Source organism: Emydura macquarii, unplaced genomic scaffold (assembly GCF_026122565.2).
Source record: "Emydura macquarii macquarii isolate MOO-44397 ecotype Brisbane River unplaced genomic scaffold, CSIRO-AGI_Emac_v2 contig_691, whole genome shotgun sequence".
In the NCBI taxonomy this organism is placed as follows: domain Eukaryota; kingdom Metazoa; phylum Chordata; order Testudines; family Chelidae; genus Emydura; species Emydura macquarii.
Genome location: NW_027130828.1, coordinates 11,956,668 through 11,973,130, shown reverse-complemented (window position 1 = coordinate 11,973,130; position 16,463 = coordinate 11,956,668). Strand labels below are relative to the sequence as shown.

At 43.5% G+C, this 16,463-nt stretch overlaps 1 protein-coding gene across 9 annotated transcripts in view; it reads right to left on the bottom strand.

The window, feature by feature from the left end:
• The window catches only part of DNM1 (dynamin 1), a 96,948-nt gene extending 80,950 nt beyond the window's left edge, over positions 1 to 15,998 (bottom strand). For all 9 annotated transcript variants that reach the window (XR_010918609.1, XR_010918608.1, XR_010918610.1 and 6 more), the window contains exon 1: positions 15,625 to 15,998. Coding sequence is in view for 6 of the 9 variants with exons in the window: in XM_067542084.1 (XP_067398185.1) it covers positions 15,625 to 15,785 (161 nt within the window). In the remaining 3 variants the exon portion in view is untranslated. The remainder of the gene's footprint in view (positions 1 to 15,624) is intronic.
• Between the last annotated feature and the right edge of the window lie 465 nt (positions 15,999 to 16,463).

The following is a 16,463-nucleotide window of genomic DNA, read 5'->3' as shown; positions in this document are numbered from 1 at the left end:
CTCCCCATTATCATCCTGCAGATGAATTAGCCTTGAATACCGGGCAACATATATCACAGGTAGGAAAGAACACTGCACACTGACATAAGCACACTCCTGCCTCAGCTGCCTGAGTGTGCCTGTGTGTGCACTGATTTCCTTCCTCTTCACTTTGAACACAAGAGCTGTAGAGGGTTTTTCCTGCTTACGGACGAGGACAACATATAGAATGGTACAGCCTACAATGCAATGCCTAATCCCCAAAAGCAACATCCCATTGTAGAAAATGCTGCATTGACTCTAGGCTATAGCAGCTGGGGCCTTAAGGGGATATGGAATGCTGTGTAGCTTCCTCTGGGCTCTTGGGTAAAAGAAAGTGGAGCTGGTTCTGGTTAGCTGCCCCGCGATATTCTGAGTAAAAGGGGATCCCATGCTTGTTCTGTGCAGCAGTACCATGAACTTCAGGTGAATACAAAACTGATGCGTTGTAGATTGCAGCACTAGGAATTCCATGGTAATAGACAACTTAAGTCTGGGACTGAAGGAGAAAGGGTGGGAACTCCAGAGGAATACAGAAAGCAGGGCTGGTTCCAGGCAGAAGGCCTGGAATTGTCAGGGTAATAAAGAATGTAGCACTGATTTTGAGCAATGAAAACAGGGATTTTAAGGGATTGCAGTTCTGGTTCTGAGCAGTTCTGGGCCTCTAGAATTCTAGGATTACAGAGTACTGTATTAGCAGAAGCATATGATCCAGTCCAGGTGCAGGTAAAATGAATCCTTCATCTCTGCAGTGCTGTTGATTTTTCATCCTCTTAGCAGAAATAGAGAGGGCACATTTGTTTGGGATTCTTGCTGTATTTTCTTGATCACTCAAGTCTTAGTGTGACAAGTCTTAGCTGACAAAATCCACCTTTCCTGCTTAGAGAAGCCAGCGTGTGTGTGGCTTGCTGTGCTATGTACCTTAGTTGTCTGCATTACTTCATCCCAGAGCACCCTTGGAGCTTACAGGAGGCCTCCTTCCAGTGTGATGATGCCATCAAGCACCAGAGACATCCTACAGCACCAAATTAGTGCAAACTGACTGACAGGAGTGAAAGGACCTAACTTTGACAGACGCAGGGATCCCAGGAACTCCGCCTCTTTGCCTGTCTCCTCCTTAGGACTGCAGTGAACTCCATGATTGCAGTAACGCTCAGAGCTCCACTCAGACCCCGTGCACCAAAACAGCAGCACTGCTACTTACTGGCTGGCAAGATTGGCTTGCCATGGCAGTGGGTGGTCTAGCCCTCCAAAACACCACTTGTCTAAATAGTGCACAGCACCTTGGCAGCAAAATTACAGGACAATTCACACAGTGTCACTGGAGGAGGAAATGTCTAGTTGCTGTGAAAACGCCAACCACCATAAGGCACCAGTGTTAAAATATGTTGACTGAAGAAAGCCTCAGCCTAATGCATGTGCTTGATTTTTAATGCACTGATCTGACTCAGTGATGTAAAGGCAGGGTCAGGATGTACCTGAGAACAGACAAAAGAGTGCTGTGGAGCAAAGACAGGCTTCTCCAGTGTCAAGGGTAGGCTCCAAGGGGTGGGTGTTGTACTGTGGCATTTGTCAAAAGTCACAACTTGCCTCCTGACTGGCCAAGTACTCTGGACTGTCATAACACACACAGACCTGTTTCATGTGTTCTTTAGGCCTCTCTGGAGAAAGAAAATGAACTATCCTTCTTTGCACCCTCTTTCTCCCTGGAGACAGGAAGCTACCACATAATGAAAGGCTTCCAGCTACTAAGGTCATGCATATATAGCTGATCAAGATGCTAGGGGTATATCTGCAGTGCAACTGAGAGTTATGATTCCAAGCACGGGTAGACAGACACACACTAGCTCTACTTAAGCTAGCATGCTAAAAACAACAGTGTGGACATTGTGGCCTAGGCAGTGGCTCAGGCTAGTCATCTGAATTCAGACCCAAGGGGTTGAGTGGGCTTGGACCCAGAGGGTCAGACAGGCTTGGACTTGGGTGACTAGCTCGAGCTAGTGTGGGTCTGTCTACCCATGCTGACAGTCACACCTCCCAGTTGCAGTATAGACATAGCCAAGGAGTCCTGGACCTCTGGTATTTGCAGAGAGAGGAATAAAGGAGACTAAATGTAGTTTAGGGGATGTTCCCTCACTGCATCCTCTTGCATGGCACCTCCTAAAATCACAGACTGCAGGGTAGAGGGTGTGCTGTGGCGTATGGAAATCTCCCTTGGACTTGGATGCATTGTCCTATGCTGTACAAAGGTGGGAGTGGCAATGTGGAGGGGGGCTAAGGTGGGCCATCCAGGGTTCCTATTCACTAGCACAGACTTCTAGAGGAGGAGTTGTTGTGGAGGAGAAGGTAGACTCCCAGGGTCTGAATGAGTTACCACAGGCTCTGCGTAGAGGCACAGGCACTGTAGGATAGGGCAGCCTCCCAAGGATGTGTGCATGTTATCACAGACTATTTGAGGGTGTGCTGCTGTCCTAGAGAGGACATTAAAATGGTGCTGTATGCCTCCAATCCCTGTCTGCCTGGAAGAGATGCAGGAATGGTACCAGGGTTCTTGCTGCACCTCTGCAGCTTCAAATGTAATTAGGATCACAGTGGCTGAAACCATGCTGTGTCTGAGACGCTGCTCCCCTAGCCCTTGAGAAACAGCAGCTTGATCACTATCACCTCCCATCCAACAAAACCCCAGGCATTAAACCAAGTTTAAAAACAAGACAGTCTCTTTTCCAAACCTCACAGCACTGAAGGAGGGAACAACAGCCCCAGGGGTGACTGGCCATGGAGGCTGAATTTCCATTCTAACCCCAAAAGAAGATAATGTTTCTAGGTCAGGGTTGGGATCTATCTTAAATTAACATAGAGCTTCAATTTCTCTGTCACACCAAGTGATTCCTCTAGGACAAGATGGGGGCAGTGGGATAGCAGTGTGAGAGGAGCACTGACTTAAACAAGTAGGCTGCAGATAAAACCCTGGACTTCCACTCTCATCACTCCTGTCCTTTATGCTTCACTTCCTCAAGGAAGAAAGAAATTCACTGAAAACCCCTTTCCCTGCACATACATAATAACACTAAACAACAACAAAAAAGCTCTGGAATCAATTTTTTTAAAAGTAGCTTCTGATTTTGGGTCCTTCAGTCTTTGGTGCCCAGTTTAAGACACCTTAAAGTTGTCTGAATTGAAGCTCCCCAAAACTGAGGAACTCAGAATTAGGGACCACTTTTAAATAAGTTGCCCTTAAAAAATAAAAGCCAATAAAATTCATTATTGGGGATCCTTCTTCTTCCGCTGGATATCCAGAGTGTCAAGAACTCTCCATCCAGGCCTCAAATGGAGAAGTCCACATCACGCATGCACACACACATAGTGAATGACCCCTGGAAAAAGCAGGAACCCCCCCACACAGCCAAGAAGAAGAAATCCTGCTCTGATCTCTTCCAACATTCACACTGAAGTGAAGGAGGTGATCTGGGTTTTGGGGCTGACGCAGAATGATTGGCTCTGCAGTGTGACACGTCATATACTACCCCATCAGAAATCTCTAGAGTTCACTTTCCATTTTGGTGTGTACCAATCCCCTCATTCCCATCTGGCAATAACCCTACTGCAACAGTTCTCCACTTGCGGCTGCCACCATGCTCAGGCAATTCCCAGCTATACATAGAGGCGTTTCTATTAGAAGTAAAAGCACAATCAGCTTAAGAAATAGCCAGAGATTACCAAAGAGATCACAGCAGCCAGAGAGAGAGAGGTAACCTTTATATGTGTATTTATTAGAATCAAAGGACCTGACCCTGATTTCACACCATTATTAATCAGGAGTAATTCCAGGGAAGTCAATGGAGCTACATCGCTATAAAATGTGTGAGGGAGTTAAGAATCAAGCCCCATAGAAGACAGAGACTCATTAGGTCATCCAGAGCATTGTCCTGCCAGTGCAGAATTTTTCCTTCAGGGTCCATCTGTACAGCAAGCTGGAAGCTGTAATGCCCAATGCGAGTTGACAGACAAACACGAGAGCCTAAAAATAGCAGTGTGGCCACAGCAGCATGGGCAGCAGCCCAGGCTAGCTGCCTGAATACATACCCACAGATTTGGATATGTTTGTACTTGGTGGCTAGCCAAGCAGCTGTTTGTGCTGCTGTGGCCACCCTGCTATTTTTAGTGCACTAGTTTGAGCAGAGCTAGCGTGTATATGTCTACCCGTGCTCAGAAGTGTACCTCAGGGATGCTATGTAGACATACCCTCAGGGAGACCTCCGGATGTATGGCAAAGAAGCAATTGTGTTTTTCATTGTAAACCCCTCTTAGGTTTATAACTCTGTGGGTGGGGAAAGGCTTTCTGAACTGAAACAGGCATGTCCATTGTCATCCCCAAAACATAGGGCCAGATCCTAAAGAACTAGTCTTTACTCAGACTAAACCTGCACTGAAGGCAATGAGCATGGACTTCACAATTTTGCCATTAGGCCTTTTCCCCTCCCAATGTTCAGGAAATCAGCATGGACTTCTTTTCCACCCTATCTGAGGAAGGTAGAGTAACAGCCTTTCTAGTGCTCTCACGGGCAGATTAGCTCTGCTCTTAAACAAAATGTTTGCAGATGTTGAGAAGTGAATACTTAGTATCTCTGTGGACTTCTGCCTGTTGATGCTCTGAGAAAAAGTCCTTTAATACAGCTGAGAAAGAAACTCTGCTCTAAAACATGGCTACAGTTTATGCTTAATCTTAACATTTTCCAGTGCTTCAGCCACACTCCCTGGCCCATTAGCTAAGATCCATGGCGGTATCAGTTTAATATCTGATGTCTCCTCTTTTGGGGGGACCATATCCTGCCCTAGCACTTTCCATCTCTAACTTCTGCCATCTGATATCCAGGGTTCAGGTTCATTGCTACAAAATGATTGCACTGGCATGATAAGGATCCTGGCAATTCTTGATACTTGTTACAGTAGCATTACACACCAGGGAATTCAGCCTTCACTCCATCTATGTAGCCTTAACCGTGTGACATACAGCCATATGAAACAGGAAGTGAGAAGTAAGGAGGGGGTGATGTTGGTGCAGTGGTTTATTAAAGCAGCATTTTTACTCCCAGAGACCTGAGTTCAATTCTTAAGTCACAAGTGAAAAGAAGTTGGGCGCATCCCAAATCCCATTTTGCATGTGTTGCCAAACCCAAGCATTCAGAAACCCATGAGTCATGTACCAGAAAACATGAGATTGGCTTAAAAATCATGGGATTTTAAATATAATACATTTGAAGTTCTTCTTATTTGTCTCCTGCTGCTGGAGCTGTTAGTGGGTCACATGTTCAAGCTCTTTTCTGCAATATGAGGGCTAGAAGCTTACAATAGCTGAGTTTCTTAGTTCATAACCTGATTCCTGCATCCGGGGCTTTAAGAACAACAAATCACGAGACTCTCAATTGAATTGCAAGAGTTGACAATGCCAGCAGGAATAATTGCATTGGGGAAATTTGCACAGCCTCTGCCCCCATTATGCCTTCATAAACACCTAATTCATACAAAACGTTAAGAGATTGAGCATTAAAGCTGAAACTCCATCCTTCATCCATTCCGTTATGCCTGGGTCTAGCAAGGGGTTCAGAATTGAGAACCATGGATGGTTTTACATCCCATATATGCAAGTGGATTTAGGGTCAGATTTCAGACTCGGGTCCATTCTTCTCTGACTTAAGTGGTGTAAATCAGCAGCAATTCCAATGAAGTCAGTGAAACTACATCAGCACAAAACTGATGTAAGCAAGAACAGAATCAGACTGCCCACATAAAGCGTAAAGTTAGCAGCTGATTAGGAGCCATGAGCTCCTGAAATCTAATCACAAGTCTGACACTCATTCACTGAGATCTTCAGCAAGTCACTTAACCTCTCTGGCTCAGTTTCCCCATCTTCATAATGGAGATTAGGACATTATTTAACTACTTTACCTCAAAGACCATTATTTATTAATGAATGATTGTAAAGCACTTTGAAGATGAAAATCTCTACATAGGTGTAGCATATTATTAATCGTTCTGAGTATCTTGACTTTTGAGCACTTAAATCAAGCCTTTAATATAATTTAAAAACCATTAAAACAGTGACATTGTTTTAATACATACTGAGAGGATGAGTAAGAGAGGAACATTCACAAACATCATCTTCAGCCACTCTTCAACACCACCCTGATACTTACATTTAGTAAAAAGCGATAAGAAAAAATACCTTCTGTGACTAACTAAAATCCATCAAATCGCTCCAGTTAAACAAATGTAAATTAATGCCTAGATGCCGTGATGGATACATTACAAATGCCAGAGATGAAATTAGATAAAAAGAGCTTGGAGGGGGAGAAGAAGAGTGTTTTGGAGCTGTCAGAATCAGTACTTCTTACACATTCTGGCAACTGGACCTCTCCAGGTCTGGGCAGACTGTTGAGACAGTGACTCTAGACATCCTGAAGTCCTGAGTTGTATTCTGTCCTAGGGTCTGTTAAGTAGCTGTTCACTTCCTTAAGTCCAGATCTGTGTGACTCATAATCACTGAGGTGCTTTCTGTTCTGGTTCATGATTGAAGCATGTACTTTTCTCACCAGATAAACCTAATGGGAATCTTCAAATTTGATTAATTATTCTCTTTTTTCTATTATCAATACATACTATTAATCATTATTATTTGTCAGATCAGGGCCCTATTGTGCTAGGCACCATATAAACATATAGCAAAAGACATTCCCTGTCCCAAAGAGCTTACAATTTATACACAGCCCTCCATGTTTTTCTGCAGGGCTATATATGTGAGAACATAAAAAAAGCTATATATGTGAGAACACTAGTGATCTATCTAGTCTGGTATCCTGCTTCCTGCTGCATCATAACACAGATCCATCATACCTAGTAGTCTATTTCTGATAGTGGCCAATGCTGGCTGCTTCAGAGAAAGGCATAAACTCTCCATATAATACACTTAATTATGCAGTACTGTCCCATGGAGGAAATTTCTTCCTGATACTGGCTGATGAGTGTGAATTGCATGGATGTCTACAGCTCTCTGGCAAATCACTTCAGTAAATAAGAATACAGCTCCTTCATTTTAAAGAATTGCAAGATGAATGTCATTGCATTATTCCTGCAGAGCTTGGTTTAGCTATTAATAAAAATGAGACCCCTTTCTTTCCCTTATAACTATTGACACTTCACTAGCACTATCTATGTTAAGATCAGAACACTTCCATTCATGAATTAAGATTATGTATAATGTGACATAGGTTATCGTATCACATCTGTGGCTTAAGAAGTAGTGTTCTCCTTGTTCTACAGATGGGGAAGTAAGATGCAGAAAGGTTAAGTCACACAGCAAGTGAGTGGCAGATCCAGGAATAGAATTTAGGTCCCCTGAGACTTAGGCCTGTCCTTTAGCCACAAGATCCGCCTTCACACTTACTTATGTGTCCCCCTCCATTTGCGTTCCAGTTCTCAGAATTAGGATGTGCAAAAACAGTTCTGAGATCAGAGGGGATGCTGTTTTACTGCGATGAGAGTGTTGTCCTGTCGCAAAAACTACATTTCCTACCATGCATCATAAGACTGAGTTTTTTAAAAATACAGATCCAGTTGCAGCTCTCCTCTGTACCAGTTGTGCCATGACTTGCTTCGTTATACATTGCAAGACTAAGGAAAAGATTACACCGAAAGATATTTTCCAAAATTCCATTCAGCCTGTGTCTAATGAAGGCAGTGGATTGATTGTGGGTATTGGTAGCAGGCTAGTTTTTATTCTGAGTGACTGCCCCAAAAGAAGTTTATTTTATGGTGGGCATCTGGTCAGAAAACCATTACATTTGGGTGGCTGCCTATAACCCTCTTAGCCACCCCTCTGGTTTTACTTCCTAAGTGCATTGAGTGAAAAATCCTAGCATTGGCTCATATGGGTGAAGCACACATAGGTTTGGCTCCTGTCTACAAATAAATTCTCTGCTGAGTACACCATGGCAAATTTTGCCCCTGCAGCTAACACAGCAAGAGACAGATTTTCTTTGATTCATTAACTTTTATGTTAACTTGGTGGTTTCCTCTGCTCTTATCCTGCAAGATGCTGCTGAGCATCCTCTACTTGGAAAATCCCACTGTCTTCAATGGGGCAAGATTGAGCCCTAAGCCAGTGCGAGCTGGAGCTGCTCAACATCTTGCAGCATCGGGCCCTAAACCAGGCCAGGGAGGGGGTTAAGGTTTTTATCTTATTTTAGTATATTAGGACATTTGCAGATATAGTCACGGATTTGGAACACCTCCATTTCTGTAGGCCCAACTTGAGACACCCACGGCTCCCAGTGAAGTCAAATGGAGCTGTGGTTGTTCAGCATCTTGGAAAATCAGGCCCGAGATGTCTCAAATTGGGTCTCAAAATACTTGCCTTTAATTCTCTAACTTCACATCACTGTTTACATGCTCTTTCTTTAGAAAGTCTAGTGATTAGGGCAGGGAACTGGTATTCAGGACTCCTGAGTTCTGTTTCTGACAAAGGGCTGCTGTAGTACTTTAGTGAAGATGCTATTACGCCAACAGGAGAGCTTCTCCCATTGGTGTAGGTAATCCATCTCCCCAAGAGGCAGTAGCTAGGTCGAGGAAGAAGCTCTCCTGGCAACATAGCACTGTCAACACTGGGGGTTAAGATGTTACAACTACATCGCTCAAGGGTGTGGATTTTTCACATCTCTGAGTGACGTAGTTATACCGATATAAGTTTGTAGTGTGGACTTGGCCTCAGAGTGCACTCAGGTCACTTAGCAGCTCTGTGCCTCAGTTTAACACCTGTAATACCGACATACTAACCTACCTCAGCAGAGTATCATGAAGATTAATTAATACCTGGAATGCTTAGAGAGCCTCAGATGAAAGGCAACACAGAAGTGTGAGGAGGAGGAGGGGTGTGTTCTTACCATGTTAGCTAATGTGGTAACTAACACATGATAAAATCCTAGTGAAGACAAGGCAGTTTGTAGTTTTCACATGTGAGCAGGTTGAGGTAAGCCCTAGGGAAGTCTCGGGTTTACTTTGATGTGCTAACACATGTTAAAATTACAACTAACATGTCTTCACTAGGATTTTACCCCATGTTAATTACTACATATTAACAAACATAGGTAAGAACACACTTATTTTCCTAGTGAAGACAAGATTGACACTTATGTTAGTGTTAGAAAATGTCAAAAGAGCTAAGGTGAAAAATGTAGAGATCCTACACATGTGAGACCTCCCAAGAACACTGAACCGCTTCAGAAAATAGTGATGATATATAATATACAAAGAAACTTGTGTTTATTTAGGGCTGAGTCTGCATCCTCACTCATGTGGGTAGCCACAGGACAAATCACGTGAACAAGAGTTCCAGCAGGGATATCTAGGTTTGCAAGGATATATTTATATTCCCTGTTTACAATATTCTGATTATCCATGTCATATTTTGGCTCAATGCGTGTCTCCTGCTGCTCTTCCTTCTGCAAGCAATTGCTGAGAGCTATGTACACGTCTCTTCAGTTAACTTTTTTTCTTATAGTTTATCCTGGTATGCTGTATTCATTTACTCTTGTGCTGCATTGTACTTTGCTGCTTTTTATTAAATTTAGGAAAATGGATGTATGTTCTTTATTAAAAGATCAGTGGCTCACTACTGTTTGTATGTATACGTACAGCCAAATCAAACAAAAAAAGTTATGATTCAGGTATTGGAATATAAAGGGATTCCATTACAAGGCATGAGTCGAGGGCTAGGAGCCAGGAGGTCTAAGCCTGGCTCTCATGCTGTCAACCTCTATTGGAGAAGTCACTTCACAAGAAGTCATCTTCAAAATGGTGATACTACTACTCACTTTCCTCACGGGTGTGTGTGTGTATTGTATATTGCTTGTAAGGGCTAGATTCTCACCACATTAAGCACTCTGGGAGTGAAAAAGGGTCCCAAAGAGGGCATGAATCACATATACACAACTTCAAGGCCCCTTTATGCTGCCAGAGTTGTCAAAGGGCTCTTGGTATAAATGAAAATCTGGCCATTAAAGTGATATGTAAATGCTGAGCTTTACTGTGTACAGCGAGTGGACACAATACCTACAGGCTGAGATTTTCAAAGCTGCCTACGAGCTCTGGGCCCCTAGTTCCCATGGGCGGCATGGACTGTCTCAGCCATAGCGTTTGCTTGAGAAGAGAAGTTTCAGCTCCATACATTTTGAGGATGAGAGCATGAACAGTGACGTACCTTTGCTGTACCTGGACAGGCCAGTGCGTACTCCTATGATATCCTTTGCTTTCTGATAATATGTGTCCATGAAGATTGCCTTTTCTAGGGAATTTCTAGGCAGTGCTTCATCTAAAATAATGACAGTGCCCCTTTCCATTACAAGCAATTTACAAGTATAGCGTAATTAAGCTTCATATCATCATCTCTGGGAGGTAGGCAGGTATCATTATCCCTATTTTATGTGGGTAGAGTGAGTCATAGAAACGTTAAATTACTCACCTCAGGTCACCAAAGTGTCAGAGGTCAAAATAAAAGCCAGGACAGAGTTCTTGGCTCCTAGCCTTGTATTCAATCTACTGCAAAACACTGCCTCTCAAGGCTTTAACTTGGTATTGGTAGGGCTTAGATTTATATTTGTTCATATATATTCTTTCACCTATATGGCAAGCATCCCTTTAAGACAAACACATTAAGACCTAGTCTACGTACAGTTTTTGTACACATATAACTCTTTCAGTTAGGAGTGTGATTTTTTTTTAATTGAAATAGTTATACCAGTACTATCCCTGGTGTAGACACAGTTATACTGGCATAAAGGTACTTACACTGGTAGAGCTCTCCTTCCCATATGGGAATAAGCTATACCAACACAAGCTCATTTATGCCAATATAACTAGATCCTCCATGGGGGGCATGTACCGCTTTAATTATACCTTATAGTTAAATGGTATAAGTGTTGTGCGTGGCCAAAGCTAGAGACTCCTTACACAGCATGGAAAGTATTCCACCTTACCTTTGGAAGGAGCTTGATTGGGATATAAACATTTTTATGAGGAAAGGAAGGTCTTGAGGCTAATACTCAAGTCTGGGACTAACAAAATGTTGGATTGGTTCCCCTTGCTGTGTGACTCTGGACACGTCACTTAGCAGCACTGCGTCTTAGTTTTTCCATCTAATAGTGATGATACTTTCCTACTTCTGGTATTGGAAGGTTTATGTCATGTCTTTAAAATGGAGATCATTGGACAAGAGGGCCTCTTTTTATTTTTATTTATTTATTTATTTAGCCATGTGCTATAAAAGGAGAGTGAACATTTCTGGACTTCAGAAACAACTGTGTGAACTTTGCCTTCGATGTCATCCCCATTCTCTTACCTACAGAATCTTTATTTGGGAAGCCCAATCTCAAATTAGATCGACATCAGGTATCCCCCTGCTTTACTCACTCCATCCAACCAGTTCACCTGACACTGGCAGAGTCTGTAGGGCCAATTCATGCAGGCACTCAGAAGAAGCAAACAGGCATCAGAAACAAAAAGGGAAGGGAAGGGCAACGCCATAAGATGTTGTACTAATGGTAGCACATCCACAGTAGCCAATGCTTAGAGATGACCAAGACTAAGCTTCCTCCGAGCTCTGAGACCCCAGGATAAAGCAGTTGGGGAAGAAAGATATCAGCTGTCCTTCTATCAATCTCATCCCACACCTTTAGAGGATTTTACCACCATCATCTGGTGTTACAGTCACCATGCTGAGCCCTCGGCAGCAGAAGCACATATAGAGCCACATCGACATCTGCTATTATAAATATAGGCTTTGCATTGTTGCATAATCTGTTAACAGCAAAGTAAGTGATACTGGAAGAGTAATTAGCAGTGACTAGTGAATCATTGCACTCAGCAGAAGAAGTACTTGTCTGATAAGATATCAAACAAAATAACATTTATTGCATTCACTGTAGTTCCTCTCTATTTTGAAAAATCCTGCATATACTGAATGTTGGTGTTAGCGGAAGATGCTGGATTTGAAGCCCTAGAGACTGAGGTTCTGTTTATCCATGGATCAGATATGATGTTAGTGAAACCATCCGCATTCTACCATGCTGATGTGACTTGGAGGAACTCTCTCTAAAATTAAGAGAGGAGTTTAATCTTCATGACACATTCAGTCCTCAGCCTCTCTGCTGAGACACTATCATCAAGAGGACCATAGTGTCAACTGTGTTGGTATTTGTTTGTTTTTTAATATGGATACCTGTTCACTTGGAACTGGGCTGTGCCCCGCCAAATTCATTTCATATTAAATGAGCTGTCAGGTGGTGATGACTCAATCTCACCCGCAGCCTGATCCCCCCAAAAATGGTGATATAGGCCACATTATAGCAATAACCATGTTCTAATGTATGTGGACCCATCACATTATAACACAGATTCTTCCTGTCTGTCTGGACAGGAAAAATCCATGTTATAAGCATGTTAAGGAACCATGTTATAGCCTAGATACCAGTGAAGGTTAAAACATGGCTCCCTAACATGACTTTGTCTGTCCACACAAACAAGGAAAAAATACTTTAGAACCTGGCTGGGTCACAGCTATATTTAAACATGATTGGTTCTGTAGTGTAGACAGGTATTTTCAATGGCAAGAGGTTTCATATCTATTACCAATCCCCTGAGCCACCCAGCCACCTAACGGCATCAAATGGAAGAAATCAGCAGTTCCCTTTGATGCGTTTTCCATTTTCTCTCCAATTATTTCCCTGAACGATTTTGTTTTCATTCTGTCCTGTCAGCTCCTGCGTGGGTACCCTTTGTTACTTCATTATCCTACAAGCTCTGGCACCATAATGTGCTACCATGGAGACAACTGATAGGATGCAGTGAGGTCACGAGCCCTACTGGGACAGAGGTCATTGGAAAATTATGGATAATATAAATCAGTTCATTCACCCTTCATCTAAACTCTGCAGCTCTGCACTGGAGTCAGTGGAGTTATATCAGGGATGAATGTGTCTCCTGCTTGCTATATTTAAAAAAAAGAACTATGTGCTCTGGTACAGTTCTTGTTCATCAAAAAAACCCCATCCAGACTCAATGACCATACTTTGTACTTCATTGCAGCAGTCAACATACATAATTTCTGTAAAAGATAGATTTGACTCTCAGCATTCAGGGGTCATGGAAGCAACAAATCCAACAGGCCAACCAGGGTTTTGCTCAGTAACGGTTCTGGGAATCTTTTTTCTCTTCTCAACAGGCTTGATCACAGTTGATTGTAAGCTCTTTGAGGCAGAAATCATCTTTGTTCTGTATTTGTACAGTACCTAGCACAATGGGGTCCTGGTCCATGACTGGAGCTCCTGGGTGATATGGTAATACAAATAAATAATAATAATAGCTGAGGCTTCTGGAAAGTCCTTCCCTCATCATGATTCCCAGGAACACTCAAACAATCAGAAGGGGAGCTCTGATAAGTTCTAAAAGGGACCACTGAAAATCAATGAGTGAGAATCCCAGGCTCTTTTGAATCTGCAACGATGGAAGGTTTTGTTTAAACAACTACTCTGATTCCTGCTATGTTTTCTTTTCCTCAGAAACAGCAGCAGTAGCATCTCCCTAATACATACTGTGTCTCATTGCACAGAGACACTTCGGCCCCTATACAGCATATGGGCCATTCTGTTCTAATACCACCAAGCATAGAGCTGTTCAGGCTCAGTACAGGCTCTTTCAATGATAAAAGAGCTATAAAAATCATTTTGTTAGAGGTGTCATAGTGCAGGGACTAGAGGGGGCAAAAGAGAAAGACGGAGAGTGCCCACGCAACAAAGCAGAGAAAGAAGAGCGAGACTGTCACAAAGGCAGTTTGTGGAAGAAAATAATCTGACACTCTGTACAGCAGTAGTTCCTCCTAGGGAAACTAGCAGCAACCTGCATCCTAGTCATAGAGGATAGCAGTACTTAATAGGGAAGGATTATAGCAAGGGCCACAATAGCTTACCCAAGCTACAAACAAGCTCAGGATGCACTCCAGGTGTTGTGTGTCCTATGTGTGTGCAGACCACCTTCCTTGGTCACCTGCTATTTGTTGAAGCTGCTGGTGATAAATGTGAAGGTCACGTGAAGGGAAAGCACCAGAATATAACTGTCACAAAATGGTAGCACCCAGGCAGTTCAGCACATAGGGGAACAAACAACCACTGCCTTTTCTGCCTCTCCCTCAGCTCCTGACATCGCATCCACCATGGAGGACAGAGAAGTGGATGGAGGGAATCAAATTGAACTTAAACTCCACTGCTGCTCAGCCTCACAAGAAGCACATCCATCTTTAGGTGGCTGTGTAGCATTCAAAGCATGTCCTGTATCTTGCCAGACACAATCAGGAGCAGAGGACATGCTATGTGAACCTAGTTTTCCTAGCATTTTGCCTTGTGGGATCCTCAGGGTGAAAGTTATAACAAATAAGAAATCTAGTCTTGATGGATCTGTTCAGATCACAACGACCAAAGGGCATCTTGGTATTTAACAGGCTTTGTATATATAGGTATTTATCTGCACACACAATATTTACTGATCAGTACTTTTTAGAATCACCATAGATCATTAATTCATTGACAAAAATTATGCAGAAACTGTATCCTTTTTGGCTCTGGCTTGCAGGTCCCTAATATGTGATAAAACAGAGGACACCCCAGAATGTGGCTATTTTTCTCTAACATTTCTATCCCTGAGATTACATAATGTATGGAGCCTTTGTGCTTTACTGGGTTTCTATGAATTTTCTGTACATTCTATACATCCATCTATGTTATTCATTCTGTCCTTGAAACAGTGCCTTCCTCCCCTCCTTCTCATCCTCCCCACCTGCCAATGCCCAGCAGCAATTGTCCTCCTGGGGAGGGTGGAGGGGGGGCCAGACAGACATCCTGGCTCCTTGCTCTTCCCCAGGATTCTGCCTTCTTGTATTTAGCTCCCATAAATAAATAAATAAATGATTTAGGATTAAAACCATTAAATCTCCTGTGATGTGGACAACACATCAGCTCCGTTCCTTCCTTCTCCCTCTCCACCCCCCAAACAAATGGCTTCTTTTGTGCATTAGTCACTCCAGAGCAGGATTTGTCTGGTGCTGCATCCTCCTCTCAACCCTTTCACACACACTCCCTCCCCCACCCCCAGCCCACCAAGCAATATGCTACCCAGCACTGATCTGCTTTGATCAGTTCCCAATTAGATATGACCATTTCAAAGTGGACATTTATACACACACACGCACACTTTTATGCTGAGGGGAGGGCTCTTCTGCTAGTTAAGGTGATAATCAAGGGAATGTTAGCAGTCACAGAGACTCCTGATTTCTGCATTATAGGGTGCAGTGCAACCCTGGCACTAGAGTGTGTGTGTAGCAGGGGCTGGGATGATCCTTCTCCTGTGTGAATCCCAAGTTCAGAGGAGCAAGATCAGCCCCCTTCCCCTGTCCTGAATTGCACTGCATTAAGCATTGCATTGCGTGTCCATTGAGCAATGCATTGCACAACACAGATGCATCACTATCCAGCACCCATAACATCCTCTATATTTAAAAAATCTTACCTTCCCACAAAATTTTCCAGCACTGAGCTCTTGCCGGCGCTCTGCCCCCCCACCACAGCTATCTGGGGCAGATCCAAGTCGGCATTCTGACCGATGGCAGAGAAGGCATCCTGGAGCCTGTTGACCAGGGGGATGAGGTCTTCCATCCCTCGGTTCCCCATGTCTGCAGCTTTGGCTAGGCTCTCGCCTCCTGGGCTTGTAATGCAACCGTCTCTTTCTCTCCTGCTTGGTTTGCAAAGGAGTTACTGCTGGGATTTGGCCCCCCAAGCCTTCATCAGGGGTTGTCCCCACCCTACAGTCGGGTGGGTTGGTTTGCCCCCCACTCTCCACCTAACCTAGGTCCCCGGGTCTCTGCAGCAGCGCTGCTACCCCGACTGCCAGCTCAAGCTCCTCTAGTCACCCGGCTCCTCACGGGATTTAAAGCGCACGCACCAACAGCAGCCGCTAGGGGGCTTTGAGTGTCCGCCTCTGGGCCGAGAGCTTCATGGGAGTTGTAGTTCATGTAGGTAAACGTAAAGCGGATGCTATTGCTAAGGGGAGCTATGCCGTGAGCCTGGTATCTTTAGGGTACCTTCTTCCTTATCCTTATCTGCTCCCAAGCAAGGACACTAAGAATCAGGGAGATTTCATATATCTCACGGAAACACAGCAAAACCCTCTATCAAAATTGTTCAAAATTGACATTGTAATCAATCCTCCAAAATGTGAAATCTGGAGGGTCTGCATAATCACTGATATATCTGTAATGAAAAAGCCAGGAATATTCCACCTCACTCCTCCCAAGCAGCAGTGCCACATAAAAAAATGAGTGCTGACTTTAAATATTCAAGAGATACTGG